Below are 27,723 nucleotides of genomic sequence, written 5' to 3' on the forward strand. Positions count from 1 at the left end.
GACTCTTTCCCCTTACCCTTATCCTTACCCGATCGGGAACTTTTCTTCCAAAAGCTCATAATTTTGATGAAAATTGAAGATTGGGAGAAGAGATTGAAAATGGAGAGAATGAAGATTGTGGGTGATGAATGGAGGAAGTGGAGGAAATATTTATAGGGGTGGAATGTAAAATAGCCGTTGGGTTCAAAAAAAAAAAAAAAAAATTTTAATTATCGCCGATTATCGCCGAGCGTCGCCACAGTGGCCGGCGATCGCTCGGCGATAATCCGGCGTTAGAACGCCACTCGGCGAAGCAACGGCAACATTATCGCCGAATTATCGCCGACTTCGCCACAATGGCCGGCGATAATTCGGCGATAACCGGCGATTTATCGCCGAGAATTCGCCACCTCCATTGGGAATGCTCTAAGTGTACTCAGAAACATTGCCGTAAAGTAGAATTGCCATGGGTTATGTGGGGAAATTCTTGATTTGGCCGTGTTTGTAAAATCATGTCCCAAAATGGGATACTTTTTCTTTTATTCAGCAAAGGGGTGTTCTGTGGTCTCAGAATGCGTAAAAACCCTTAAATCACAAAACGGGTCAAGAACTTCATTTTTTACCCATTTGTGAATTCATTTTCAAATTCGTTCTTTTTTGGCCAATTGCTCTGGTAATCCCAAGGCATCTCCAAACCAAGGTACATTATATGTTTATTGATAATTTATACTACTACTTCCATCGTCCACCACGAATAGGCCAAATTATAAATGACACGAATGCGTAACTGGTAAAATGAGAGAGAGATGAGAAATTGTGATAAAAGTAGTGTTAATGGATTGTGGGATGCACGTTATTAGTTGTTAAAACTTTCCGTATTTGAAATTGGTCTAATTTTGGTGGATGACTCAAAAGTGCAAAATTGTTCTATTTCTTGTGGACAGAGAGATTACTAACTTTAGTGGTTAGTAAACACGCAATCGATATGTTTTCGATATTATAATGGCAACGTCTTTCATCATATGAGGAGACTCCATTGTTTTGTGGTTCAGAAGATCTCAATTTAGTGTACTTGCAACCACATCATATATATCCGGAAGCATCGTGATTGGACATGAGCACGAGCCCATCCAATGCCACATTTTTGTGCAAAACACAAAGATCATCTCCATTTTTTTAGTTCACTCTTTTAAAAAAATATTTTCCAATAGCCATACACAAAGTCCACTCACAGAGAGGCGAGTGTGCTTCACGAACCACTACAGAAGACGCCTCGTGGGGGGCGTGGAGAAACAACCTGTGCTACCTCCCCGGCTCCCCCTTCACGTGAGTCTCGCTAGGATGAGGTGCATGCATCACGTCCCCACATCTCATCCCAGAACGCTAGCTTGTGTTGTAGATGTTTTTCAATATTATATAATCTCCCTATCCCATTAAAAATGAATTATCTTTAGGTTGTCCCATTAGAAATAAAAAATTTTAAAATGAAAACAACATTATCCATAACTTTTTTTTCATCTCTCTTACTTTATTCACATTACTTAACTCACTAAACAAAACTTTATAAAATTTCATACTAAAAAATATATTTTATTATATAAATAGTACTAATAGAATCCCGTTGTACTAACTTATTTCACTCATATTTAATTTAAAATCAATATATATAAGTAATTAAGTTTTCTTCGATGACTTTTAAATATTTTTTATAACCAAGTACTTAAAAGAGAGATGAGATTCCAATTTGTGAATGCAAAATTAAATTGATTAACTATTTCAACATTAAAATAAACAAACAAGTTAATCGCACGACTCAGAGGGGGAGAGAGAAAATTAGTCGATTGAACGGCACGGGACATATCCAGGCGGCGATTTCGTCGGTGCTCGTCGATTTTCACTCTTCTCTTTTAACTCCAAATACCTTCCATGTCAAGACTACAGGTTTTCAGTTTCCTCCTTCGATCACAATGTCTTCATTTTCTTGCTTGTTTCTCTTTTTCATTTTTGTCGGAATGTTTGTAATCCTTGAGTTTAGATTGATTTAGGATTTTGTTCATCGTTGAGTGGGCTTCAACTAGCAGAGAACTGGTGACGGATTACAAATTTTAAACCTTCAAGTTATTTCCCCCAATTGCTATTTATATATCTTTGAGGACTATGGTGTTGAATTGTGGTAGCTATATTCCACAAATCTTTGCGAGAAAAGCTCTTAGTTGTTAGTTGATAAATTGATCACGTAATTCAAAAACTCCTTTTCATGATTCATGTCATTACAGAATGTTTTGAAAGTGGATATGTAGATAGTTGGCTGTTGGATCATTTGATTTAGATAACTAATTGAACTTAAAGATAATAAAGTAAATCTCGTATTTCAAATGATTCTAGTTTCTGGTAATATTTAAATGTGTTAAGTGATTTCGAGATGAAAAGAAAGTTGATTCAAGTTTCTGATAATGGATTGGCTTTGAAAATGTTAAATGAGTATGTTAGATATCAGGTACACTTAATTCTCCAACATGTGATAGAAGGAATGAGCATATAATTTAACACTGTGTCAAATGGTTAGTGATGGCCTGAATCTGTCAAGGATCTAACATATATGAAAGATTCAAGGTGGTGAAAATCCCAATTATGATTGTGTAGACTTGGCTGTAAGAGTGCTATATTTGTCAACTTTTCCACCAACATTTGACAAAAAAATCTAAGGGCATCTTTCTGTTGTTATAATCTTCGTTTGTAGCAAAAGCAGCCACCAAAAAGAAAATTAACAGTCTCTGTAATGTATTTTTTGTTGAGTAAAATGGAAAATGCTGATACGATTATCCCTTTTTCCTTTATTGTGGTGTATGTCTGCTTGCTTATGGAGTCCACTGAGGTTGCGACAGTATAAGCTATGCAATTCTATGTTGGGAACATGAATCTTGTATGTGCTGATTGTAATGGTCCAAATGTTTTCCCTCACCATTGTGCTTTCTGCTCTCCCTTTTCTTCCCTTCTCATCTCTTGGATGAATTCATTTCACTCGTCTTTCATTCAGATGACAAAATAGAGATGCTTACTTGTCTCTTTTCTGTTCAGTCCACTGCTGTTGCGGTCAATCTCCCTTTACTTACAATAGTTTTTAGTTTAAGTTATCAACTTTGTGGTATCTTGTATTCCTCTTATATCGAATACCATGCATAGTCTGATTGTGTTGATGTTGCAAATTGCTAAGTCCTCTTTCTTAAAAGTTAGATTTTGTTTTCTGACAATGATTTATGCAGATATTCAACTAATGGTAAAGCCAAAACAAAGACAGATCCATCGTTCCACTGGAAAGAAGCATCAAAATCAATGTTTCCCCCATGCTGATCCACCTGATGACGGAGATTGGATGGTGGTCAAGAAGCAGAGAATAACAATTATAATCCCTCCTATGCCTAATAAGAAGCGCTCAGAAATGCCTACTGTAGAAGATGGTCAGCTACAAGAAAAGCCAAGAAGCATCACTAACTCCAAGTCACCAAGAAACACCACCAACTCCCAGTCACCTAATAGAAAAACTAACTCCCAGTTGCACTGCTCGTCAGCAAACACTGTGGAGCGATCAGTCCATGAAATGGATAAATCCAGGTCATCTGAAGAACAGGCTGCTGTTCAACCTCAACCTCCTCTAGAAGTGCCCAATGTAAATTTCGAAAAGCCCCCAAGTTCATCCCATCAGAGGACCACCTTAGACCATTCTCCACTTTGTGGTCATAGAGAGGGGAATGACATTGGTCCATGGAGCATCCCGAGATCTAGGCAGGGAATGAAGCTATTTGCTGATAGCACCTCATTTCTAAATCAAAGGATGAGAGCGTTGCATCTAGAGAAAAAGCTCAGGAAGGCAGGGGGATTGGAGAATTGGCTTGATTCTCTTGGCCTTGCACGATTCATCAAGGTTTTCCAGATGAGAAGGGTCGGCAAATTTCAACTGGCAAATCTTACTATGCAGAAGCTCAAAGACATGGGCACGGATGCCATTGGTCCGAGGAGAAAGCTGATGCATGCCATTGATTGCCTCTGTGAACCCCATTGTTTCCAGCACATCTGAATGTTGTATCATCTTCTTTGAATTTTACTGGGTTAAATGTTGGGGGAATTTTGTAAAAACATGACCCTTTTTTTAGCTTTACATCGGTCTATAGCTTGGTGTCGCCTAGTTTAACTTTACACGGCGCCCCATTTACCAGTAGATTACTATGTAAAAGTCTTATACTTCCTGTTAACCTATAAATGTTATACTATGATTCTCCTATTTTTTCCAAATCCAACTTTTTATTTGTTTGTGTTTAATTGTTAAAGAATATCAACGTTGGTTTCATGTCTAATCTTATTATAACTCGAATCCCTTGTCTAAGGAAAAACGTCACATCAATTAAGTTGCACTTCATCGTCTTATCCAAATCTAAGTCTATCCTATGATATGACAAATCCTCAATTTATTGGTTGGAGATTGAGGTAAAACGCAAGTAGAAAATCGAAGGCAAAGCAAAAATGACAAATAGAAAATGCAGCAAATTGAAAAGAAAAGGTAAAACAAATTGAAATAGAAATTAGAAAATACTACAAATCGAAGTATAAATTGGAAAAAGTCAGAAAACTGACATAAAATGAGCAAAACAGGTGATTAAGTTGCACTTCATCGTCTTATCCAAATCTAAGTCTATCCTATGATATGACAAATCCTCAATTTATTGGTTGGAGATTGAGGTAAACCGCAAGTAGAAAATCGAAGGCAAAGCAAAAATGACAAATAGAAAATGCAGCAAATTGAAAAGAAAAGGTAAAACAAATTGAAATAGAAATTAGAAAATACTACAAATCGAAGTATAAATTGGAAAAAGTCAGAAAACTGACATAAAATGAGCAAAACAGGTGAATGAAGATAAAATAAAAATTATATCAATATCGCGCCAGGTAGGGGTCGAACCTACGACTTTCTGCTTAGGAAACAGACGCTCTATCCACTGAGCTACAGGCGCTATTAATACAATGCTATAACGTGAAAGATTTCGCTAAATTCAAATACGTATGTACTACTATACTAATAAAAGCTTAAGCGAAAGAAGAAAAAATGAGTGAGTGAGAGCGAGGAAAAAATTCGAAAGGAAAGAAGATGGAAGAATCAGTCGGAAAATTGTGCACAACAATGGCGAAATTCTGCAACCATCTCCAAACTAGCTGCGCCGCCCTCAAAGAGTCCGTCGACCGCCGCCCGATCCCTCTCGGTACTCACCAACTAGCTAATCACTCACTGCACTATCTGCTCCGATCCAATTTATCACTAATTCATCCTTTAATTCTTAGATTCCGCTTCAACAACCTTCATCCAAAGCGTTAATCGGAGAGTTTCCGCCGCTGGAGACGACCTCAACATTCTGGAATCCATGTCATTCGCAACGGTGTCGTTTGAGGAGCTCTTAGGGCACTGCAATGAGGTCTTGAAGAAGAATCGAAATGGCATTTCTGACCTCCAGGATCATCTCTATTCCTCCTCCAACTACATTGCCCCACGTTTGTCTCCATCACTATTCAGATTCGTCTGGTGTTTTTTTACTCTTTTTTCTAAATAAATTAAATTTCAATTGGTGTATTAGTTGATTTTGATGAAGAAGCTGTGGTGGATGACACGTTTTCCCCTGGAAGCGGCGATGAATTGAAGAGGAGCAATGATGTGGAAGACGACCCCTTGTATCCTCTGAATTTGATTGTACAATTTCACCAGCATTCTGTGGTAGTTTGAGGTTGTATTTGCTTTTTTCTTCCTTAACATATGATGTAGGCTTGATGATTCATTGAGTTTGAAGAAATTTGGGATCTCAGATAGTAGTCTTGCAGCCATAGCATCTCAAGGTGAGTTGATTGTGCTTGAGAAATATCATGGCCACTATTACACTTTCTAAGCACTAATTTTTGTTTTGTGTATGTGGTGAAGCTCACACTAAAGTTGAGATGTATGAATCTGAATTTGAGATAGAAGGTTAGCAAGTTTACTATCTACCAATTTTATTCTTTTCTTTCTTTCCATGTAGTACATCTAGTTGAAGCTTTGATACAAATGATATACTTGTTTATAATGAGTTTAGAAGAAAGGACAGATGAGCTGAAGAAATTTGAAGATTCTAAGCTTTCCCTGAATGTGTCTAGAGATGATTATGAAAGCCTTCCTAAAATCATGAAAGGCTTGGCATCATGGGAGGTACAATATTCATCTTTTGTTCAGTCTTTAACATTTCATACAAGAATCTTGCAGAGTCTTGTTAGGACAGTGAGCGTTAGAGAATGGTTTATTAGATGTATCATAGCACTCGGATCCTTTGTGCCACTCCACCTGAAGTAATTCTAGACACTGTTTAACATATATTTTCACTTCACCATACATCTTCACTTTGACTGAAGCTACTTAGCAGTATATAGAGCATTCTCTTACAAGAACAAGATCAAGCAGTCATGCATATTATGATTTGTAACGTGATAGTATTGGTTGGCGAGACTGCATTAGATCTCTGTCAAATTCCATTCGTCATTTTAAGGAATTATAGAATCGGATGCATATGTCCTTGGACTTGACTTTGTAGTTGCCATATGTTACTTGTCTTTCCCCTTCATTCCATAAAGTAGAGAGAGACTGAAGTGTGAAGTGTAAGTTATGCAGGATCTCCAAATTGCGGTTGATAAAATGAAATCATGGTTGGGATCAAAGGCAGAAAGTTTTCAGCAAGATGAAATTGAATTGATGGGACTAGGTATGCGGTTCAATATCTTCTAGTTTTAAAATTTGCTTCTCCTCGCACCAAAAACTATGGGTGGCTCTTACATTATATATTTATGGGCAGGCTACAAAGCAAGATCTTATGTGCTGCTGCTCTTAAAAATGAATAGGGTGCGCATTGACACCAATGAAGGTGTAATCTCATACAGGATCTTGTAACTAAGCCGCTTGCAATTGCTCTTTCCTAGCTCGGGAATGCTGTTTCATTTCATTATTTTGAAGGGGAAGTAATTGCAATCCCAAGGGCATTGTCATTCCAAACTTGTAGCACGGACCCAAGGTCGTTTTGGTAAATTTCCCTTCTGAATCTAGTAAACTTGTATCCGCCATATGAATGGGTAAATACGCCAACTCATATAGAATGTTTCACGTTTGTTTTAAATTGGTAGTACAAAACGTTTGAAGTTAACAAAAATCATAGGAATAGTACAAAAAGTTGTATTCATATTTTATTTTAGTACATTCCGTTACTTTTGTTTGGAAGCCGTTGACTCTGTCTATGTGGAGCACAAAATATTTTGCCATTATTTTAGGTTGGTATACAAAGTCCTTTGTTTTATATTGGTAAAAAAAATTGTACTATCATTTTTTAATATTTTGTACTCCTATGTCACATAGGTAAAGAGTTAACAACATTGTATTACCAGAATGTATTAACATGAAATGCAATCAAAACTGTTTGTCATTTATGCAAGCTTCAAATATTTTTATCAATATAAAACAAATGCTAAATATTTTGTATGAATTATATAATTACCCTTGTATAAATGGGCAACACAGCATATCAATAAAATCATTTGATAGATTTGGTGCAATTTGATGTTTATAATTTTGAGGATCAGGTCCGGTTAGAGCCGATTAAAACCCTTTATCTTATACAATTCCATAGTGTTTTATTTATGGTTTTATGTCACCATTGTTTGTGAGACAATACACATAATATGTTCCAATATTAAATTTGAAATTGAAGCTTAAATTTGAATTCCATAATATCAAAGTTTGAGGGGGGTTCGATTTGTATCTGGGATTAAATATGTAGTGTGTTTGATTCATGAGATTTAATCTCACAACTCAGTCCTAAATGAATAATCATGGAATAATTAGTACTACCTCCGCCCCCCAAATTTTTACACACTTTGACCCGGCACGGGTTTTAAGAAATGTAATGAAAAATGAGTTGAAAAAGTTGGTGGGATGTGGGTCTTACTTTTAAAGTATTAGTTTTATAATAAAATGTGAGTAGGAATGAGTTAGTGGAATATGAAGTCCACTTTCAAAAATGGTAAAAAGTGAAATGTGTCAAATTTTCAGGGATGAACCGAAATAGTAAACCGTGTCAAAATTTAGGGGACGGAGGTAGTAATAGCTAACCCTCTATGACTAAAATAAACTTACAACTCAATCATAGATTATATCTTAGTATTATTTTAATAAGAAAACCGAACACCACCTTAGAGCACTCAAACAATCCTCTTTATAGCTCATCTACAGTTTCCTCATACCACATCATCAGCCTATCTCATAGCCCATCTCAGCCTATCACAACTAATCTTATAGCCAATCACTATCTATATATAATTCATTATAGTTGATTGATGGTGTTTATCAAATATTAAAACAATAGAAACGAAATCAATTCAAGAAAAAAAAGAGAGAAAAAATAAAACATATTTCATTTAAATAAAATTAAAACCTATCATTTAAAAAACACTTTTACACACCGCTCATCTTGAAGCCGCTACCGCCGTCTGGGGAACTGGGACCTGCCGCTGGGATATTGTGATTTACCGGTGTTCGGGAAATCGCTATTGGGATTCATTCTGTTACTAGAGAGAGAAAATTTGTAGTCGAGAGAATGAGAGGGGTGAATAAAATGAAGTGAAGTGAGATTTATATACATAGTTGAATTTTAAAAAATGAAAATCAACCGATCGGCGGTCAACGACGCCCGCCGAACGCCCCCCAATTAAGCACCGATGGGGCGCCGATCGGCGCCGCTATTGTGAGTGCTCTTAGTAAATTTTAAAATTGAAAATGCTACCAACTGGAAGCTTATCACGCATTAATTATTACTACGTCATAAAATTATACTACTACATAGATGAAAATAATAAGTTAATAGCGAAACAAATTATCAATATACGTTCACCACATATGATTTGTATGTTAGGTTAATAGTGAAACAAATTTATAATATAGGTTCACCAAATATCGATTTTTATGTTGATCCATACTTGAAAATTAGCATGTAGGAATGATGATTCAACATATGTTTACAGTTGATTCAGCATAGTCGTACAATAGAGTTAACACGACACATCTATACAATTAAATTAGCACAGTAGTATATTACCATAAGCAATTAAGCATAGTTATATAGAATTTTTTCCTTTCTTAGTCCATTTTAAAAATAAAAAATTTCTATTTTAGAAAATGGACCCCACAATCACTAACATTAATTCCAACACTTTTTCTCTTCCTCTCTCATTTTACTCATTTTTTTCTCTTCATCTCTATTATATTACAATTTTGCATTAAAATCCGTGCTATTTCCAAATTTCTTATTTTTAGAAAACGGAGGGAATATTAAAAGCTCAATCAACATAAATTTAAAACTGAATCAGCGTATATTACAAACTCAATCAACATATGCTAAAAATCAATCAAAATATATTAGAAACACAATTAAAAAATCTACAAAAGTACAATCACTGTATATTACAAGCTCAATAAGTATATATTACATATTGTAATCAGTGTATCGTACAAACTAAATCTAGATATATTAAAATATTTTCTGGAAACTGATCTCCTATGGCCAAATTCCATCTTGTAATATTCAAGTCATTCCGATATCGTTTTCCAATTTCAGCATTTTTGGCGTGAACTAAACTACTAGTATTAAATTATGTGTACACATAATATGTGTATTTAAACTAGAGTAATTAAAAATAATAATGTTAGTAGTTGATAAGCTCAAAAGTGAAATCTCATGTGAACTTCATTATTTTGAGAATCACAATAAAGGTCACAAGGTTCATGGAGAATTTAACAACGAGGCAAATCCATTAACTTATATACATATACACACAAAACATACTGAAAAATCGCATAGCAACATAGAAATATCTATTTTCAAAAGTAATGGCTAGAAATATCTATTTCAAAAATAAGAGAAATGATTATTTTACCACCACATTCCCTTGATATATGGCATTAAGAATGAACAAAACAAATGGATATAAAATTTGAGGATGAACAGAAAAAATGACCTAAGAAACACAAAGAGTACTATCTATACTCACTTTACCGACCCTATCCAGCCAAAGTCCTGTTATGAACGATCTTTCATGCTCAGGCAATGTAATAATTCTCGCCTACTGCAGGGAAATCTGGTGACCGGAACACAAAACGCAATTTCCACTGCCTGAATCCAGAAAATTACCCCGAGCCTACCATTCCAAATCATGTTAAGATGAAAAATTAATAAAAAAAGAAACGATCACCATAACATTCAGAAACGAACCGAGCATATCTCTGCCTCAACTCTCCTCCCAATATCCACACTTCTTGTTTTCTTTTTCATTTTAGTTCAAGGCACCAACCCAACTTCAATTGGATATTCTAACCGCCTGATGATCAATTGTGTGGCGAGTCTGTGATGATCGGACATAAATTTCAGAAAAAGTTCATGAAGAGCATCATGTGGGGTTTAAAATAAACAACTAAAGATTGTAAAAGGTTATTTTTAGAAAAAAAAGGAACTAAAACATCTATTTAGTGAAATTTTGATGTGCATGTACATAAAGAACTAATACAAGCGGTCAGTAGAAGTAGAGTAACACAAGATTAAAAGATGGCAAACTGCTAACTCACCTGGTTCACAATAGTATATGCCCTTTTAGGTGGAGTAACAGAGTGCTCTAGCCCAAGGTACTGCTTCCAAACACCATAAACTTCTCTTCTCTGCGAAAAAGAACCTCACCAGTTTCAACTGGAATTCCAGCAAAAGATTATTTACTAAATTATCACAATGCAGGGTGGGGATACCTGGACCTGGAAACGACTGGAGACAACATTAGAGTCTTCAAGATACTCTGGACATCCCAAGGACAGCAATGCAAGCTTCCACTGTACATTTTTCCAAAAAATGAAAATTAATGAGCAGAAGGGAAGATTATCCACTAAACTTAAACAGAATGTATCAAGGTAATGGCATTCAATTTACATGCCTTTGAAAACTCTTCATCTGGGACCTGCAATTTCTTTTGAATGCGGAGTTTAATATCTGCTACTGTTTCACCTTCATGAATAGCCAACAAAAATGGGTCCCCAAAATTCTGTACTTGCTGTTCAGGGAAAAATGCAAGCATTACATAAGTAGCTATAACTTATCTCGTATCTAGTTGCAAATCTAAAGTTCAGAAAAGGCTGAAATACCACTTGATTCTGGGAAACCTCCTTTGTAAAATGGTAAACATGAATCAAGTGATCGTTGGGCCCAAGATTCTTTTCTTCTTCCGGAATCTAAGATAAAACAAGACAGTATAAATATAGGGCCATAGGCTAAAGAGGTTAAGATTACGATTCCCTCAATTAGGGCCCAAAATGTTGTTCATTAGATTTATCATTATCACACATTAGTTCTACGGGTGAAGAGGGATCAGGTAATATAGCTGAACTGTCAATATTAGATTTATCATTATCACACATTAGTTCTACGGGTGAAGAGGGATCAGGTAATATAGATTTATCCACAATGATGAGGACGAGACAAGGCTAGAATTCACCTCCTCAGAGCGCAAAGTCCAATGCTGGTCATTTATGTTCTCAATTTTCTCAAGGATGGGGAAAATCTGCAAAATCAAGGGAGGTTAGGATTATCCACACCAAACTAGAACGGTATATATTTAGATGAACATGGGATCAGAATTTGTTTTAAACTATTTGTGTGGCATCCACTTCACACCATCTAGTCAAGCAACAATATGCCAGATCATAACAGTTACTAAGTTAATATAGATAGCATCCAAGTACAGCCAGAAATACCCAACATACAATAAATGAATAAATGATCAGAATTTTAGCAAACATATCAGGAACAAAAGACATGTTTGAACCAAGATCATTACCTTGTAAATTTTATGACAGAAAACTTCAAGCAACCTAAGCTCAGCATTTGGTTGAGACAATTCTACCTACGATAAGATGCAAAAGAATTATAAAGGACATAATAAAAAAAGAAGTTCGAAGAATAAATCATTTGAAGATGCAATGAGTTAAACATAAAGACTATGGCCAAGAGCAGAACATGAGTGAAACAGTTAAAGAACCTTTTTCTTGATCTCATTGAGAACATCCCCAACAGTGCTTTGCTTTGGCAATCTAATATTGACAACAGCAGCCTGAGAAAGGAAATGCACGCTTACTATGATGATATCATACGTCTTAAACTAAAAATTTCAATAAAAGTAATGCCCAAAAATATCATCACCTCATCTTTTGTAGCATGATGGAAGGTGACTTTCAGATTCTTTATACACTGCAACTCTGGAAGCGGAATATCCAGCACTTCATAATACAATATATCGGAGATCTATTTCAAGAGGTCCACATAAATCATTAATCAACTACTTACATTAATACTTCCTTCTTTATTCCTTAAAAAGAAAAAAAGGAAACAAACCCAAAGAAACTAAATTAAAAATAGGGACAGATACTTCACAGCACTACCTGGTTGTGGTGCATAAGCATCTCTTGCAGATGATCAACTGATCTATATTTGATCGGATTTGGCTTTGGTTGCTGAGAATAGCAATTGTGAGGAGTAAGCCTAATTTTGGATGGATCCTCCAAGCCAAGTTGCTGGGCAATTTTTTCCACGACATCATCATATGTGTGATTCTTCGCTCTGTAGGTTCAAGCCAGATGCTCACAAACAAATCCTCCAGTATATAGAGAATACAAAATAATGGTACTTGAAATTTAGAGTCCTCAATGGTCAATGTGATGCCCATATAACCGTACTCACAGTTCTAGGCAAAATGCATCTTCCCTGGGCCTCTCCAAGGCTCGAACATGCACAACCTGCAGAGGAACAAGTAAATGGTTGAAGGAATGTTGCTCTTCACATCCAAACAGAAAGAACAAGCTTCATAAAGTAGCATACAGCCAACTATTACTAAAAGAAACAAATAATAACTCTAATATAAACAATGTTCACCCTAAGTGTTTAGAAAGATAACCTCAAGCCAGGCAATAGAATAACTTAAAATTTGCTAATTCACTGCCAGTGCCTAGAAGGCGCATTAAGCAACCTGAAGTAGGAGCTCACCTGGCGATTTTTCACATACTCCAAGTATGAAGGAACATCAGGGAAACGTATTTTGTCTTTCCATTTATCTGAAGGTCGTTTCTGGAAGCAAATAATATCCCCATTTTCGATCTTGGGAGCCAATAGGGGGAGCGGTGAATAAGTACAAAACAGAGTATGAAAATGATTAATACGAACATATACTAAAAAATTAAAATTAAATAGTAAACCTGACTGGACAAAAATGAAGCTCTTTTATGAAGGCATTCGCACATTACAGATGGCTCAAATTTTATTTCCTGTAGATTTAGCAAAAGCATGATAATGTAATGTCAAATTGGCAAAAGAAGTTCTAATTGTTCTGTAAATTTATGGCAGAGAAACCTCAAAAAGTTCAATTTCTTCATCAGGGGAAAATCCAGCCATTTCATTTAACTTTGATAGGATTTCAATGGGCTTTGCTGTGCCCTTGACAAGAAGCCTCCCAGCGTAGCTATAAAATTTTGATTTATATAATGGCAGCTGATTGAAATAAAAGAAAGGACAAAGATGATAAAGAAGTACCGGAGCTCTTCTTTTTCGGGATCATAAAGCTTAAAGAAGAGGAGTATGTCATCCTTAGTTATTTCTGGTAGAGGGATTGATTGTAAATCCTATATATTAAGCACAAAGAGAGTTGAGACAAGAATAACAAAAATTCAGCAATAGCACTTCTATAAAAGATCTAACAAAAATATCACTGAAATACCAGTCCAAACTCTACTTCCAGAAATAATTTCAACTCTGCACCGTACACTTTACTGGATATTTCCCTTAAAGATCCAACCTGCAGAACAAAATTAGGAAATGGGTGCCCAGAAAGCAAACTAGATACTAATAGGCAAAATGAAAAGGGCCATAAACATCTTGTAGACATTGTGAAAGTAAGCTTAGATTAAGATTCAGCAAGTCAAAGCCAAAATCAACCGAGTTAACAAATTATCATGATAATGAAACCAAATGAGACATTGGGTGGTCCTGGTAATGGCTTACGAAAATTTGGTACCATCATTTATGGATCTGGACAGAAACCAGCCAAGAGAAAGGCTCTAATTTTAGTTTTGCCTTGGCCAGTTTTGGTTTAATCCTATCCTATCAGAGCGAAATGCTTACAGTTTGAGCTTCATCCTGGGGTGTCAATGGTCGGTTTGGGCGGTAAGTGTGGTTCTGCCTTTTTGCCCACATCCAGAAGCGCTGAAATTGAACTGGAATACCAAACTCTTTTGCAACTTCTTCCTTCATAAGAAGCCACAAAATCCACTTAACCGATGGAAATAACCAAATAAGACCATTACATGATACAAGTCCCAAAAATACTAGAAGAGTACTGTTTCCTGTATTTTATTCAGACATATACGTAGTTTCCGGAAACATGCATTGCAACAATTTTTACTCACAAGGCATCTTATTGAAATAATAGAGTCTAATAACGAACTTTTAGGAGTAAGATAGAGAGGACTAGTTTTGTGCTTTTTGCCACATTAAGGATGAGGAAATAAGATACCTTGAAGATATTAAAACGCATCTGCCTCTGGATACGGAAGTTACGGACTTTATCATGATCTACAAGATCAAAATAGGCATCCTTTCCTATCTGTTCTTTTAAATCCTCATCTCGAGCAACCTGAAAATATTAATGAATGGCTTCAGCAGCCCATTTTAATTGAGAATGCAGAACGCCCTGAAAACCTTGATGATAGTGTAAAGGTGGGCTTGTGCTTTGTATCTTCTCTTGTCTTCCTTTTCTTCTTGTTCTTTTTTCAGTCTTATCTGGAATGAGTAAGCAAGTGATGGTTGATGAAATCACTCTGTTGATAACAGTAAGGCCAAAACACTACAGCATTGCTTTATTACCCGAAGATGTTCTGCAATATCCTTCTCATCCACATCACATATAATCTTATCCTTGTCGCTCACTCGTATATACACAAGCATGTATGCATTCGAGCATTTTGTAAATTTGAATGGAGTATTGTTGTAGCCAGGATTTGTCTGTGGAAACTGTCAAATATAGGGAACATAAGCACACATTTAAAAGGACGTAAAAGGCACAGAACCATGAGGAAAAATCACCTCTTCTTCACCACCATACTGATCCTCTAGTGCCCTCTCCACGTCTTCTTTCGTGACCCTCTCATCATCAAACTTATACCTGAGAAGTGAGTCCTAACTCAGAAAAGGTGAAGTTTCGGGTGCTGTTCAGATGAAATTATGTGCAAGGATGAAATCAAATTGATTAAGCAACCATTATTAGCTAAATCTGCCCATGCGTGGTAAAAAATTCAAATCATTATAAAAACTAAAACTATGGAACTTCGAAATACGTCTGTCTCCTCACTGAAAAAAGTAAAATATGCGTTAGTTGATATGCAGGATGATCAGGGGTTGGGATTCTTCAGAAATAAAAAACATACCACAGGTCAGAAAGTTTTGGTCTGATAAAAGCATAATAGTGTCCACCTTGCACCCCGCCGCTGTGAACTAAAACACTGTCATAGAAAAGAAGCAGAGAAGAAAAAGAAAAGATTAGGGCAGAACAGTATTTGAGGGAAAAGCACTTAATTTTTTCATGATGAGATACTAGGAAATCTGTTGCGTAAAAGGAATACGATGAGGTATCCCAGAACAGTACGGAAGCAAATTGGTTTATGCAAATAAATTGAGCAAAACAAATTACACCAGATCTGCCACTGGCAGGATACACATGCAAATTTCTCATCTTAAATATAAGGATAAAACAACATTGAGCCATCTTCATAAGATTTATCAATTAAAATCCAATACTATACACTTTAAAGCATCTCTCATAATTCTTGAGATGCATCAGGCCCACAAAGAGTTGCTGCATCCAAACAGAAGAGGATGACCTAAAAATTATGAATTTCGCATCACCTAGAAGGACAAAGAATCATTAAGTAGCCGCATTTATGGAACTAATGGAATGGATAGTTATAAATAAAAAATATAACGATTAACCTAGCGTAAGAGGATTGGATACCATTGCACCAACTTATTATACAACGTCTTATAGGCAAACATGTGAGAACAATTCTTATTAGACATTAATGATATTCTCTCTCCCACGTCCTCTGTTAGTTGAGATCAATTTCTCAATGTATGAAACTTTGTATTCCAATCCTACTCAATAAAACAAGAAATGAGAAAACATACTCCAGAAGGCAGGAAACAAGTGGCGCTAGACTGCTAAAGTTATGGGTGAAGAAGCTATAATAACCTGTGAAGTATGTAGAGGTTTCGTATGCTTCTATCTGCATCTGGTGACAAATACTTTCCATTGTCCCTATCTAGATCAAGCTCCAATGGAAATTCATATCGGTCATTTATCTGCCATCATCAACAAAAATTTGAACATTCACCAAGTCAAGTGTTAAACTCCAATGTTATAGATATATCATGGATTCTTAGATGAGATTTCCTGTAGAAGTTTGTATCTGGCAGAAAGCGCCCAGTAGAAATTAATAAAGGGGATTAAATACAACACACGTATCAAATATTCATTATGATAAAATACTGTAACAGCTTGCAAGTACTAACTGGAAACACGTGAATGAAAGAAAGGTATCAAGTACAAATGAATTAGGGGAAAATAAAAATTGAGCAATAAATATCTATAAACACTACTGCTATGTCCTATCAAAGAATTTGGAGAAAGAAGTCACAGCAAGATTTTGCATACTCGCATAGAAACAAAATTTCCTTCTTGTGGAATCACAACAGAGATTTACCCCTAAGAAATAGAAAACAGTAAAAATTTAATTTCAAAAACCAGATTCACAGGTCAAAGTACAGGAAAACTCTATTTAAACAAGTAAATATAAGAACAGAATTGTACATTTATAACTCCTAGGTAAGATCAAACACTTAAGCCAATGATTGATCATATACCCAAGATGCTAACCAGAATATACATGAAGAAACAAGATAAAGATAATCAAACATTAAGAAACAAATACACCATGATCAATATTTCAACAACTCACCTTAACCATTGTATCCCTCAGAAAATCATATTCAAAACGTTTTAATTGAAGCTGGAGAACTGGAGGGAAGTTGATGAACAAGACACCCTTCTTTGCATCCTAAGGACAAAATATATTTTCAGCCAAGGAGAATGAATAATGAGTTCTAATGTTACACCAATAAATTAATCAATCAACGAGGAAAAATCAGAGATATTGACGTACACGAGATTTCTTTAGGGGCAAGGAAGTTAGGTAGATTTCCTTAGATCAACAATCAAATTAAGCTAATAGTCTCAAATATACACTATTATCTCCTATTGCAGTAGCATACCTGCATACCATGTCCTTCTGCATGATATTTGTTATCTCCCTCAAGACGTTCGACTTCTACATACTTGTCAAATGAAGCATAAACATCCTTACAACCTTTTACATCAAGCTGAAGGTCTGCCACAAGAACACGGGTTATAAATCCCTGATTCAACATCAGAATGCCAGGAAAGTGCAGCTGTAGAAGAAAGCACCAATACCATAAAATGATTCTTTTCTAGTAGACTTGAAATCTACGTTGATGCACTCTATGTAATTCATATGGTTTCCTTCAAACAATTTTTGTATAGTTCCTTCCACAACAGTTCCCTGTACCAGTACAAGAGCTAATATAACTTCACCACTTACTTTATCAACATAAAAAGATAGATACACATAAAAGATATCATGTTGTCAGACATCAATAGATTCAGTACCTTCATCTTGTCTTCAAGCTTTTCAGACAAAACTCTGTTCAGTTCTTGCACATCATGTTGCATAAAGGAATCATACGTGTCCCATCCAAATGATTTAGTCAATTCTTTTGTAGCTACGCTGGTGTCATGATACTGGAGCTTATAAAATAAACTCTGTAATGCCAAAGGTATGCTTCCTGTAGGGTTATCATTCTCAGTTGTTGGCATGTGATATACAGCCTGATACAACATTTCTCAGGTTAGAGTGAAACCGCTTCATGCTTCCCTAGTCATAATTCATACACAAGACATATTAATATATCAGAATAATATTGGTGACAGGAACATATGGTAACCTTTCTGAAGTAAGGAATGTGGTACAAAGTTTGGAGCAGAGAATTCATATAACAAGTTGCTCCCTGGTTCTTAAGTCCAACAAAGCCAGTTTCTTTCTTTGAGTCATATATCCAAATATCATTGACTTCACGTACAGCAACATCAGCTTCGACAATACAAGTATCATTCATTAGGTAACCCTTGTTGGTGTCATACAGCTCACTAAGAGGCATGAAAGACGTGAAACCCCAATCAATCTCCCTTTGGTTGAACTGGTGCTGGGAATCTGCGGAATCCACAGCAAGGCTTAGTTTCCCACAAGAATCAGTGTAGGTAGGCTAATGCTGGGCACAAAGATAAGGTTTAGTTTCCATGGTTTAAACAAATTAGTCCTTCAAATTTAGTGGGGGTGCAGGAGAGGTAGCGGGACTGGAGGCATTTGACAAATTCTGTAAAAAAGATCTGATTACAGTAATAGAAAGCCTAACAAAGCAAGCAGCAGAGTCAACTTATAGCATGCAGGCACAGTTATGCCTAGGTTCATCAGTCTGCTGCCTAAAAATAAATTAAAAAACAAGGCACCCCAATGATGTACCTTTTTTCACTGTCAACTTGTTATCCATTTGATTAACTATAGCCAAGCTAAACTGCGCATATCTGTTCCACCCATATGGTAAGGTAGCACAATCAGCCGCATCCAAATACATTGACAAGGCGTTCACATTGTTCCCCCTAGGAAAAATAAGCACCCGCCTGTAGAAACCAGTGCAATTCAATCATCATAAAGATCACTCTCACAGGAAAAAATCAATTGAGATCAAGCTTTGCAGAATCCATCGGAAATGGCACTATAAGGTATAAGTACTTTTTCCGATTAGTTCCAACTAATGTTGTACATTTCCATCCAGCACAAACCAACCAAGGTGAAGGAAGATTAGCTAAATCCCATCTTAAAGTTACCATTTATAATTCCCAACAACGAAGACATCTGAATAGAGCTTCTTCACATTCACTCGAGAAAAGTTCTCTATTGTCCACGAGAAACGTGAAGCTTGTGGTTTACCCAAGGCCAGATTCTCCAAGATCCCAGCATTTTCCTCTGGCACCATTAAGAAATTGACAATGCTTTAAAAACACGACACAAATAAAACAATATTCAAAATTTCCAAATGAACTGAGAAAAATCGAAAAATCATAAACTGTAACAGTCTACACAAAAGAGCGCATGCGATATACAGAAAAATAAAGTGAAGGAAGACAGAACTTCAAACACACTAGTGCATCTCTATACCAATTAACCTAAATTCTTGTAGAGCAACAGGGGGGAATACCTTCCATTGGAAGAGGTCCTTCAACTAAAGGCTGGGGAACTTCAACCGAATCTGAGTTTGGCACCAGCATTTCTTCATCTTCCTGTTGCCACAGTACAAGCGAAAACATGATCCGGTGAAACCATACCACTTACTCCATAGATGAACTTCCAATTACAAATTACTAATAAAAACTCAAAATAAATTAAGTAACTAAAACATCCTTTTAGTTGCAAAACCCTAGAGGATCAGAGGCATTCAATGTCCTAACAAACAGACGCGCGTCCGTGGACATGAAATGAAAACTCCGCCCTATACATGAACTCGAACGAATCACTAAAATAACGTTATGCATGCATATCTACAGATAATGATGACAGGAAGTGTGAAAAAAATAGCATAAACCGAAAATTTGAAGTTGGAGAAAGTGGCATTACATCATCATCCAATGGCTGCGGAGTCATCATCGTCATGGATTACGAGATTACAGCCACCTGATCACTAAATCAAATAGGAATTAATGAAATTTGCGAGGGGGGAAGAGAAATAGGAGGGTGAAGAGGGAGGGAGGGAGGGAGAAGATGGCAAGTTAGAGAAAAAAAGAAGGCTTGGGGTTTTAGCAGCGTTGAATTCGATAGTTTCAGTTGAGATTATTGGGAAGTAGGAGAAGATGGTTAAATTACCCCAAAATCAAAAGAGAAAGAAAATAGATTTTTATTTATTTATTTATTTTAGAATGAAAATTGATTTGATATAGGGCCAGCTCAAATTCACTTATTAAGTAGGTTGAATTCAATAGAGCATTTTTTTTATACAACTATTTTTTTAAATTTTCATGTATTTTTCAAAAATTTATATAAGTATAATTATAAATAATTACGTTTAGAAGTTTAAATTATTTAGAAAATTTTATATTTTTATTTATACTAGCAGTTCATATTTATCAGAGTGAAAAGATGATATATGGGGACTTTAAACTTATCAAGCCAATTATCTAGAAAATTACATTAAAATACTAAGTTTTTAATTCTTTTAAACTCTTTAGTTAAATGTAGGGTAAACTGCTTTTAAAATCGTCAACTTTCACAATAGTTTGGAATTTCCCGTAAACTTTAAAAGTTGCGTGAAAGATCATGAATTTTGCCTTGGTGCCGATTTCCCGAGTCGGGTATTCCGGCTAAGCAATGTGATAATGTATGCATTTATGCTGATATGGAAGATGATTTGGATGCTGGGTGTATTTTTTTTCATTCTTCTTCCAGTTCATTTACCCGAATCCTAATTTTCAAAAAAATAAAAATAAAAATAAAAGAGAAAAGAAGTAGATCTTCTCCTTCCTCAATCCAGCGCCGCCGCCACCACTTCCAGCGCCACCGCCTGCCGCCGCTCCTTGCACCACCTGCTCCTCCCCTTCTTCTCCCTCTTTCCCCCTCCTCTATCTCTCCCACTCTCGACCTCTTCGCCGCCGCCGCGGCGGCGCTCTGTCGCCCTCCGTCCCTTCCTCTCGCTGGCTTCGCCCCCATCATCAACATCCACCACCGACCGCTCCTCCCTCTCCTCCAGAAACCACCGCCGACCGCCCCTCCCCTACCTCTCACTCCAAATATTCAAAGGCAAGATCCCCAAGTCAAAAGAGGATGTGAAATCGTTGCTGTTCGGATGATGATGTTCTCCCCAACGGCGCCGGAGGAGTTTTAGGTGATGTTCTACCCAGCGCCACCGCCTGCCGCCGCCCCGACGCACCACCTACTCCGGCGCACCACCAGCTGCTATACTCAGCGAAATTTTTTTTCAACAAACACAAAACGGCGTCGTTTTGTGTTCCGGCTGCATAGTCATGCTTCCGGCTGCCACATAGGATAAGTTTATGCCGGAAAATTTCAGGGTCGGGTCATTCGGGAAATTTGCACAACCCGGCAAAGTTCATGATTTTTCACGCAACTTTTAAAGTTCACGAGAAATTTCATACTATAATGAAAGTTGACGATTTTAGAGGCAGTTTACCCTAAATGTAATTATTATCTAAGATGTCCAACATATCTCTAAAAGTAGGGGGATATGGAGATTGGATTTGCTCACTCTTATCTAACCTAAATCAAGCTTGATTATTTCTCGCGCAGTCAAAATATTCTAGCTATAATGTTGGGTCAAGTTGTGGTTCTCATATACACTACACGTACACCTGAAAAAAAACAACTTAAACTGAAAATTAATATTTTAAATATTAATCTCTCCATCAATTATTCAATTTTTTAATTTTAAATAGTGCAGAACCTATATTTTGTGATTAGAAGCTATAGAAAAGCATTATTTAAATTGATTTACAAAAACGAAATCTGCTTCATCCAAGAAAAAGCTGCAATTGGCAATAATTATATTTCCAATGCATCTTACCTGTCTTCCCTACGTAGATTTGTTAATTTCTTATTTTAACTATTTTATAATTTCAATAAATGTTTTTAATATTATTATAATGAATTCTATTAAATGTCGTAAGTTTGTTTAATACTGAAATACCGGAACCAAAAATCCCAAATGAATACTACTCCTATATGCTACTCCATGAAGTAATGAACTATTTAATTTATTGTTTATATGTTGGCAAATTAGCATGAATGATACATTTGTCTTCCTAAAGCAGAATATAAGGAAAAAATCTCTGTATAAAATTCTACTTAATTAATATTTGAAATATAATTATGAAAGAGAGATGAGTTGGGCAAGCTAGCATTAATGATACATTTGTCTTCCCAAAGAATATTATCAGAGAAACATGATAAAAATCTGTTAATACATTAATTTTATTCAATTAAATATTAAAAATATATTTATAGGATATATAGTCATGATCAATAGCGCAGACTTTAAACAATGATTTGTTGATATATGCAAAAGATTTGTTAATATAATGATTCTTTCAATTAAATTTTTTGACTCTATCAATATCTATTAATTAAATACTTCATTAAAGAAGAGTTTTTATCAAATAACAAAAATATCATTTTAGCGTCGGGAAAAACTTCATTGACATAGATATTTATATTTAATTAGTTTTATGCGTAAGACAACTTTTAGTTAGTACCCGTTCCTCCATTCACAAAAATATGCATTCATTTTTTTTAATACACCTTATAAGAATATATTTATTTTTTTATTTAATTTCTTTTCAAATAAAATAATATCTATTGTCTATTAATAATAATTTATTTATTTTCTTTATCTCTCTTCTTTACCAGTTTTGTAATAAAAAATAAATGCAAAATCTAAAGTGATAGTAGTATATCTGGATGGAAGAGGTATCAAAGTCCCAAATAATTCTGGATAGTATCAAAGTTTCGATTCTGTTCAATTGTAAAGCTGCTAGAGCATTGGTTAAATTAAAACGCAAATTTTATAGGACAAAAATATGGTCCAATACAATGTATAGAAATTGGCTTCTCACTGAAGTTTTAAACTTCTATAAATACCAGTTCAAGTTTTTTCCATAGCATCATTATCCAAAAACTCCATGACCAAGAGTAGAAATCGAAACAAGATACGAGAGAAAAGAAAAACACATCAACATAATGAAGAACAAGATTTTGGTTATTTTCAAGATTTTCAAGATTCGGATTCCAAAATTTCAACCATCACTACCCAAAATGCCAAGAACACTATCGCTGGGGAGGGGCGGCGTTACAGGTGTAGAGGATGGTGAGATTCTGGGAGGGGCCGCATTGGGATTCCTGAGGGAGGAAGACTGATATTTTGAAAATTTTAAGGCTAACCGATGAAAGAAGATTATGTGTTGTGGCCATTATAAGTTGTACAGTAACATTTTACACACAGAAAAAAATGAGTGGTGTGCTTGCGTCTGTTACTCCATTGGGTGTTTGATATTTTGGAATGTTTTGCACTCCTATAAATTTGTAATTTCATTTTCATCAAGTGTGTTACTCCTATTTTATTTTCTTGCATATTAATGGGCTGGTTCATTGTTTTAGGGCTATGAATTTATAATTTGCCAAATATGATTATTGCTTGTGTTTTTATATTATTGGGTTTTTAATATTTTCATTTTTAAACATGTTGGTAGAACTTAAAGCAATATATATTTTTGATGTAGAACAAATGTGCATACACGTGTGGTTCTCTTCGACTTCAATATATCATATTTTTATGTAGATAATGTAGTTCGATCTGTTTCATAGATGAAAGTACTATTTATTAAAAATTTGGATTTATCAATTTTGATTTAAGATGAAAGTATTATTTATTATCACTTTTTTTTCTGGTTCAAATTTATTATCACTTTTTGGTGTAAAGAATATTAAACATTATGAATCATGTTAATATTGCGCTCCAATTGCCCGATATAAATTCTATAATAATATCTGTATCATCAAACCTATGAACTACTGCTTCGTAGTTATTATTCTAAGTTAAGTTTGTATTTATGTACATTTTTATGTTTTTGGTAATCATAACTTATAAACTACTTTATTTATTAAAAATATAACCTTTTTATTTAACTATTTTATCTTACTTCTTCTTATTATTAAGTAGTACTACTATACATGTTGGTGAATTAGCATACACGTGGATAAAGCATGATTCTAATGTTTTTATTTGAAACTTGAAAAATAGGGAGTACTATAATTAGCATTTTTTTAAAAAAAATTAGAAATATATTTTGAGTTCTATTATCTACTAAAGTGTTATTCAAAATAACACATTTTTTTTAAATGGAAACACCATTTACCATTATATCAAATTTTTCTTTTTCTTACTATTCCTTCTCCACTCAACTCATAAAATAAAAACATATTATAAAAATCTTAGCACGTAAAGGAATTAGAGTGGACAAGAGATGTACATTTCCTTTTTTTTTAAATGTAAGTACATAATTATATTAATCTTATTTTGTCAAATTATTTAGAATTTATATTCATTAAGTGAAAATCACATGACCCGTGCATAGCACGGGTGTTAATACTAGTTAGTAAAGTAAGAGAGACATCAAAAGAAAAAGTAATTAAAGTATTGTTAGTGAAGAATTGGTCTCACTTTATTAGAGTGAAGAGAGTTTTCAAAATTAGAAAGTGCATGTTCTTGTGGGACAAACTAAAAAGAAAAAAAGTGCATATTCTTATAAAACGGATGAAGTAATATGTAGTGATGAAGCCAGGATTTCGTCATTGGAGGGCCCAAATAGCCATTAGCAATTATAGGGCATTTAAGTCATTGTTAACATACGTGAGATATTTTTTTATCGGCGCATAGTAATTGTAGTTAAAAATGATGTTGACATCGATAGAACACACTAAAATTCAAAGTAGATGATAAAAAAATGAATCAATGCAAAATAAACTTGCAAAAAAAAAAGATATTCAGTAGTGTGTAATAGAACAGATTTTTGTGGGTGTCGACGTGAATAAACTTAATTAAAAAGTGCATATCCTTTAGAGTAATATAATTTGTTACTACAAAGAAACAATTCAGACATAACTAAAAAGAACTAAATTTTAAATTGAAATGAACAAAATCGCGCATGATACAGTTGAAATAAGGAAATAAAACAAACTAAAAGAACAAGTGCATATTTTTCGGAGTAAAAATAAGGAAAGAATTCTAATAGAATTAAATTAAACTAAATTAAAATGAAATGAAAAACAATTACATATTCTAAGACAATTTTGAATAAGGAAGTAAAATAAATATGAAAATATTTAAAAAGAACTATACTAAAGTGAAATAGAAGATACACTAAATTAAAATGAGTTATATATAAAAAAGGAGGAAAAAGATATAGCACCCTTGTGCGGTAGAACCGGGATTAGAGGAAATAATAGCAAAAATATAAAATAAAAATCTGTAAATAGTTAAAGCATCCATAATAGTTGACTAGCCGATGCCCTAGTCAGCGGCATGCGGCTAGGGCACTCGGCCCGACGGACGAAAAACCAACGCCCTAGGGCTAGGGCATGGACTAACTGGCTAGCCGATTGTTCGCTGCGTAATCGCTGGCTGCCTATTGCGCGGCGAACGATCGGCTAGCTTTAAATTTTTTAAATTTATACTCTATATTTACAATTCATTGCACTTCATTTTTTTTAATATTTGATAAACACCGACAATTAAAAAATGAATTAATCATGGCAAGTAAATGTATTTTAAAAATGTGCTGCAAAGCCAATAATCGATCATGGCGAGGCTATCACAGAAACCACCTGAGCTGAGCTAAACAACTGAATGTGATTACATATATCATACTCCCTCTATTCCAAGGTATTAGACCAATTTTCCCTTTTGGGATGTCCCAACATATTAGACTCATTTCCTTTTGTTAACAAAAAGCATCTATCTTATTTTATTCTCCACCTACTTTTTTTTTCTCTTCTCTCCCCTACTTTTTCCCTCTCTCATACTTTACTCTCTCCACTTCAACTATTTAAATGTCAATTCCTTAAATCATGTGCCCAAAAGAAGTGAATCTAATACTTCGGGACGGAGGGAGTATATGTACTAACCTATATTACATGGGCCCCCAAGTGCCAATGTGGTTTGATCAATTATACTAAGTTAGTGGAACATATAAGGTTCGCTTACTAAAACAAAAAAATAAATAAATATTCTTATATCTTTAATTTGTGGATAATCTGAAATGACTAATTATGTCAAGAAGATTTTGATAGAAGAAATGATTTAGTACAACTTTATTTAAGTTCAAAGTTGCGACTTTCTAAAATGTTCCTTATACTTTCACATTTATTATTCATATATTCTAACATTACTATAAATCTTCATATTATTTTTCAATAAAAATCATTAATTTTTTTAAAAGATTCAATTCCCATAAAATATTAGCCACATGATATTTATCCATTAATTATTCCATTTATAACATTGAATTAATAATCGATAATTTAAATAATCTATCCTAATTATCATATAATTCAAATAACTTATTTCCTTATAAAAATAATTTCAGTGTATACATATTTTTAAGATATTAAAAATTGTGGAGTAATAAAAGACTGTAGTGTTGCCACTCGGTCCAGTCAGCCACATACTCCATGATGGAAGTAATACCCAAAGGCCAAAACTGGTTATATAAAGACCATAAAGTTTACACAACACTGAGCGCCTTCCCCATACTATCCACATTTTAACCTTTGAATTCATCTCAAATGTGACATGCTGATAGGCTTTTACCTACGAGAGGAATTATTTGAGAGAAAGAGGCGTGAATTTGTAGAGAGTAAAAGAAGAACAATCTTAGTAGAAGTTCTAGGGGCGTTTCATAGAATGAGATTAATAATTTAATTTTTCATTCTGCTTAATAATAATAAAAGACTCTACACATCTATCATGATGTACAATGCAAGTTTAATAAAAGATCTTAATACCCTTTTTAGAGGGAAAATGGAAAGATGGGGTGTCTTCTATCCAAAAATAATTGGACAAATAATAACCCAATAAAATGCTAACTTCTTGAAGAAGTTTTAAAACACATTTAAATAGTGCATTACCATTAATTTTTTTTATAATAAAGTTATTAAATTTATATATTAATTAGCCTTATATTTGAGTTAAATTGGAATTATGCTAGAGAGTTTAGTTTGCCTTCCATTTATTTAGGTTAAAATTGAGATTTAATCATTTATTGCAATACTTTTTCTTTGAATTAATTCACAAGCTAAACGGCAACACATATATGTAATGCTTACAATTTTCATCCTATATTTACTCAATTAAAGTTTTTAATTCTTATATTTTAATTCGCCTCTAATTGAACAATACTACTAAGTTTATAGATTAAACTAAGAAATAAGATGAAATTATATATATTTAAAAATTAATCTAACATATAATTTGTATAACTTCTTAATATAAAGAGTAGTCACATATTCAAAACAAATAAGATATATAAAATATTATCGTTATTTTAAGTGATAGTAGTAATTTACTTTTTATACGTATATGTGTCGGGAAGTAAAATTTTTTTCTTTTCAATGTATATCAAGTTATGCTATGGTCTGAAATTAAAAGAAAGAAATATATACTCAACTAAAATGTGATTATTGGATAATACAAATTTTCTATCTTGACTTCTCAAAGAAGTTTTAAATTTTTATGATTTAAGTTATTCATATATTTAATGTGGATATGTTTAATATTCCATATATTTTTTTCAAATTAATTTTTTTATAAATTAAGCTATTAAATTTATATATTAATATACCTTTTATTCGGATTAATG

General features: G+C 34.4%; 3 protein-coding genes and 1 non-coding gene across 5 annotated transcripts; 2 read left to right on the forward strand and 2 right to left on the reverse strand.

Moving 5' to 3' along the window:
* The first annotated feature begins 1,778 nt into the window (after positions 1 to 1,778).
* On the forward strand, positions 1,779 to 4,281 carry LOC125204194. The gene is made up of 2 exons (XM_048102768.1): positions 1,779 to 1,920; positions 3,243 to 4,281. Exon 2 carries the CDS (start codon positions 3,254 to 3,256, stop codon positions 4,052 to 4,054), a length of 801 nt encoding a protein of 266 aa, XP_047958725.1. The 5' UTR covers positions 1,779 to 1,920; positions 3,243 to 3,253; the 3' UTR covers positions 4,055 to 4,281.
* Positions 4,282 to 4,912: 631 nt separating this feature from the next.
* TRNAR-CCU lies at positions 4,913 to 4,985 on the reverse strand. Its single transcript has one exon. It is a non-coding gene; the product is annotated as a tRNA-Arg (tRNA).
* An 88-nt stretch (positions 4,986 to 5,073) lies between these two features.
* On the forward strand, positions 5,074 to 7,334 carry LOC125204669. Its single transcript, XM_048103377.1, has 8 exons — positions 5,074 to 5,231; positions 5,311 to 5,517; positions 5,601 to 5,694; positions 5,786 to 5,856; positions 5,939 to 5,983; positions 6,090 to 6,202; positions 6,659 to 6,749; positions 6,840 to 7,334. The coding sequence occupies exons 1-8, from the start codon at positions 5,120 to 5,122 to the stop codon at positions 6,932 to 6,934; spliced, it is 828 nt and encodes a 275-aa protein (XP_047959334.1). The 5' UTR covers positions 5,074 to 5,119; the 3' UTR covers positions 6,935 to 7,334.
* Positions 7,335 to 9,753: 2,419 nt separating this feature from the next.
* On the reverse strand, positions 9,754 to 20,061 carry LOC125207385 (ubiquitin C-terminal hydrolase 12-like). 2 transcript variants are annotated; one of them, XM_048106698.1, is made up of 33 exons: positions 19,919 to 20,061; positions 19,503 to 19,584; positions 19,132 to 19,270; positions 18,767 to 18,924; positions 18,192 to 18,457; positions 17,857 to 18,075; positions 17,641 to 17,749; positions 17,442 to 17,557; positions 17,129 to 17,227; positions 16,363 to 16,472; positions 15,542 to 15,616; positions 15,201 to 15,279; positions 14,982 to 15,128; positions 14,817 to 14,897; positions 14,632 to 14,751; positions 14,241 to 14,363; positions 13,837 to 13,914; positions 13,653 to 13,741; positions 13,473 to 13,581; positions 13,319 to 13,387; positions 13,110 to 13,220; positions 12,807 to 12,862; positions 12,509 to 12,686; positions 12,270 to 12,371; positions 12,109 to 12,180; positions 11,908 to 11,973; positions 11,566 to 11,631; positions 11,216 to 11,302; positions 11,008 to 11,124; positions 10,832 to 10,906; positions 10,652 to 10,741; positions 10,302 to 10,431; positions 9,754 to 10,227 (listed from the first exon to the last, which is right to left on the reverse strand). In XM_048106698.1, the coding sequence occupies exons 1-32, from the start codon at positions 19,952 to 19,954 to the stop codon at positions 10,387 to 10,389; spliced, it is 3,369 nt and encodes a 1,122-aa protein (XP_047962655.1). In that variant the 5' UTR covers positions 19,955 to 20,061; the 3' UTR covers positions 9,754 to 10,227; positions 10,302 to 10,386. The 2 variants fall into 2 exon arrangements, with proteins under 2 accessions (XP_047962655.1, XP_047962654.1); XM_048106697.1 differs by having other exon boundaries at positions 10,826 to 10,906; positions 19,919 to 20,060.
* Between the last annotated feature and the right edge of the window lie 7,662 nt (positions 20,062 to 27,723).

Source organism: Salvia hispanica, chromosome 2 (assembly GCF_023119035.1).
Source record: "Salvia hispanica cultivar TCC Black 2014 chromosome 2, UniMelb_Shisp_WGS_1.0, whole genome shotgun sequence".
Lineage (NCBI taxonomy): Eukaryota > Viridiplantae > Streptophyta > Magnoliopsida > Lamiales > Lamiaceae > Salvia > Salvia hispanica.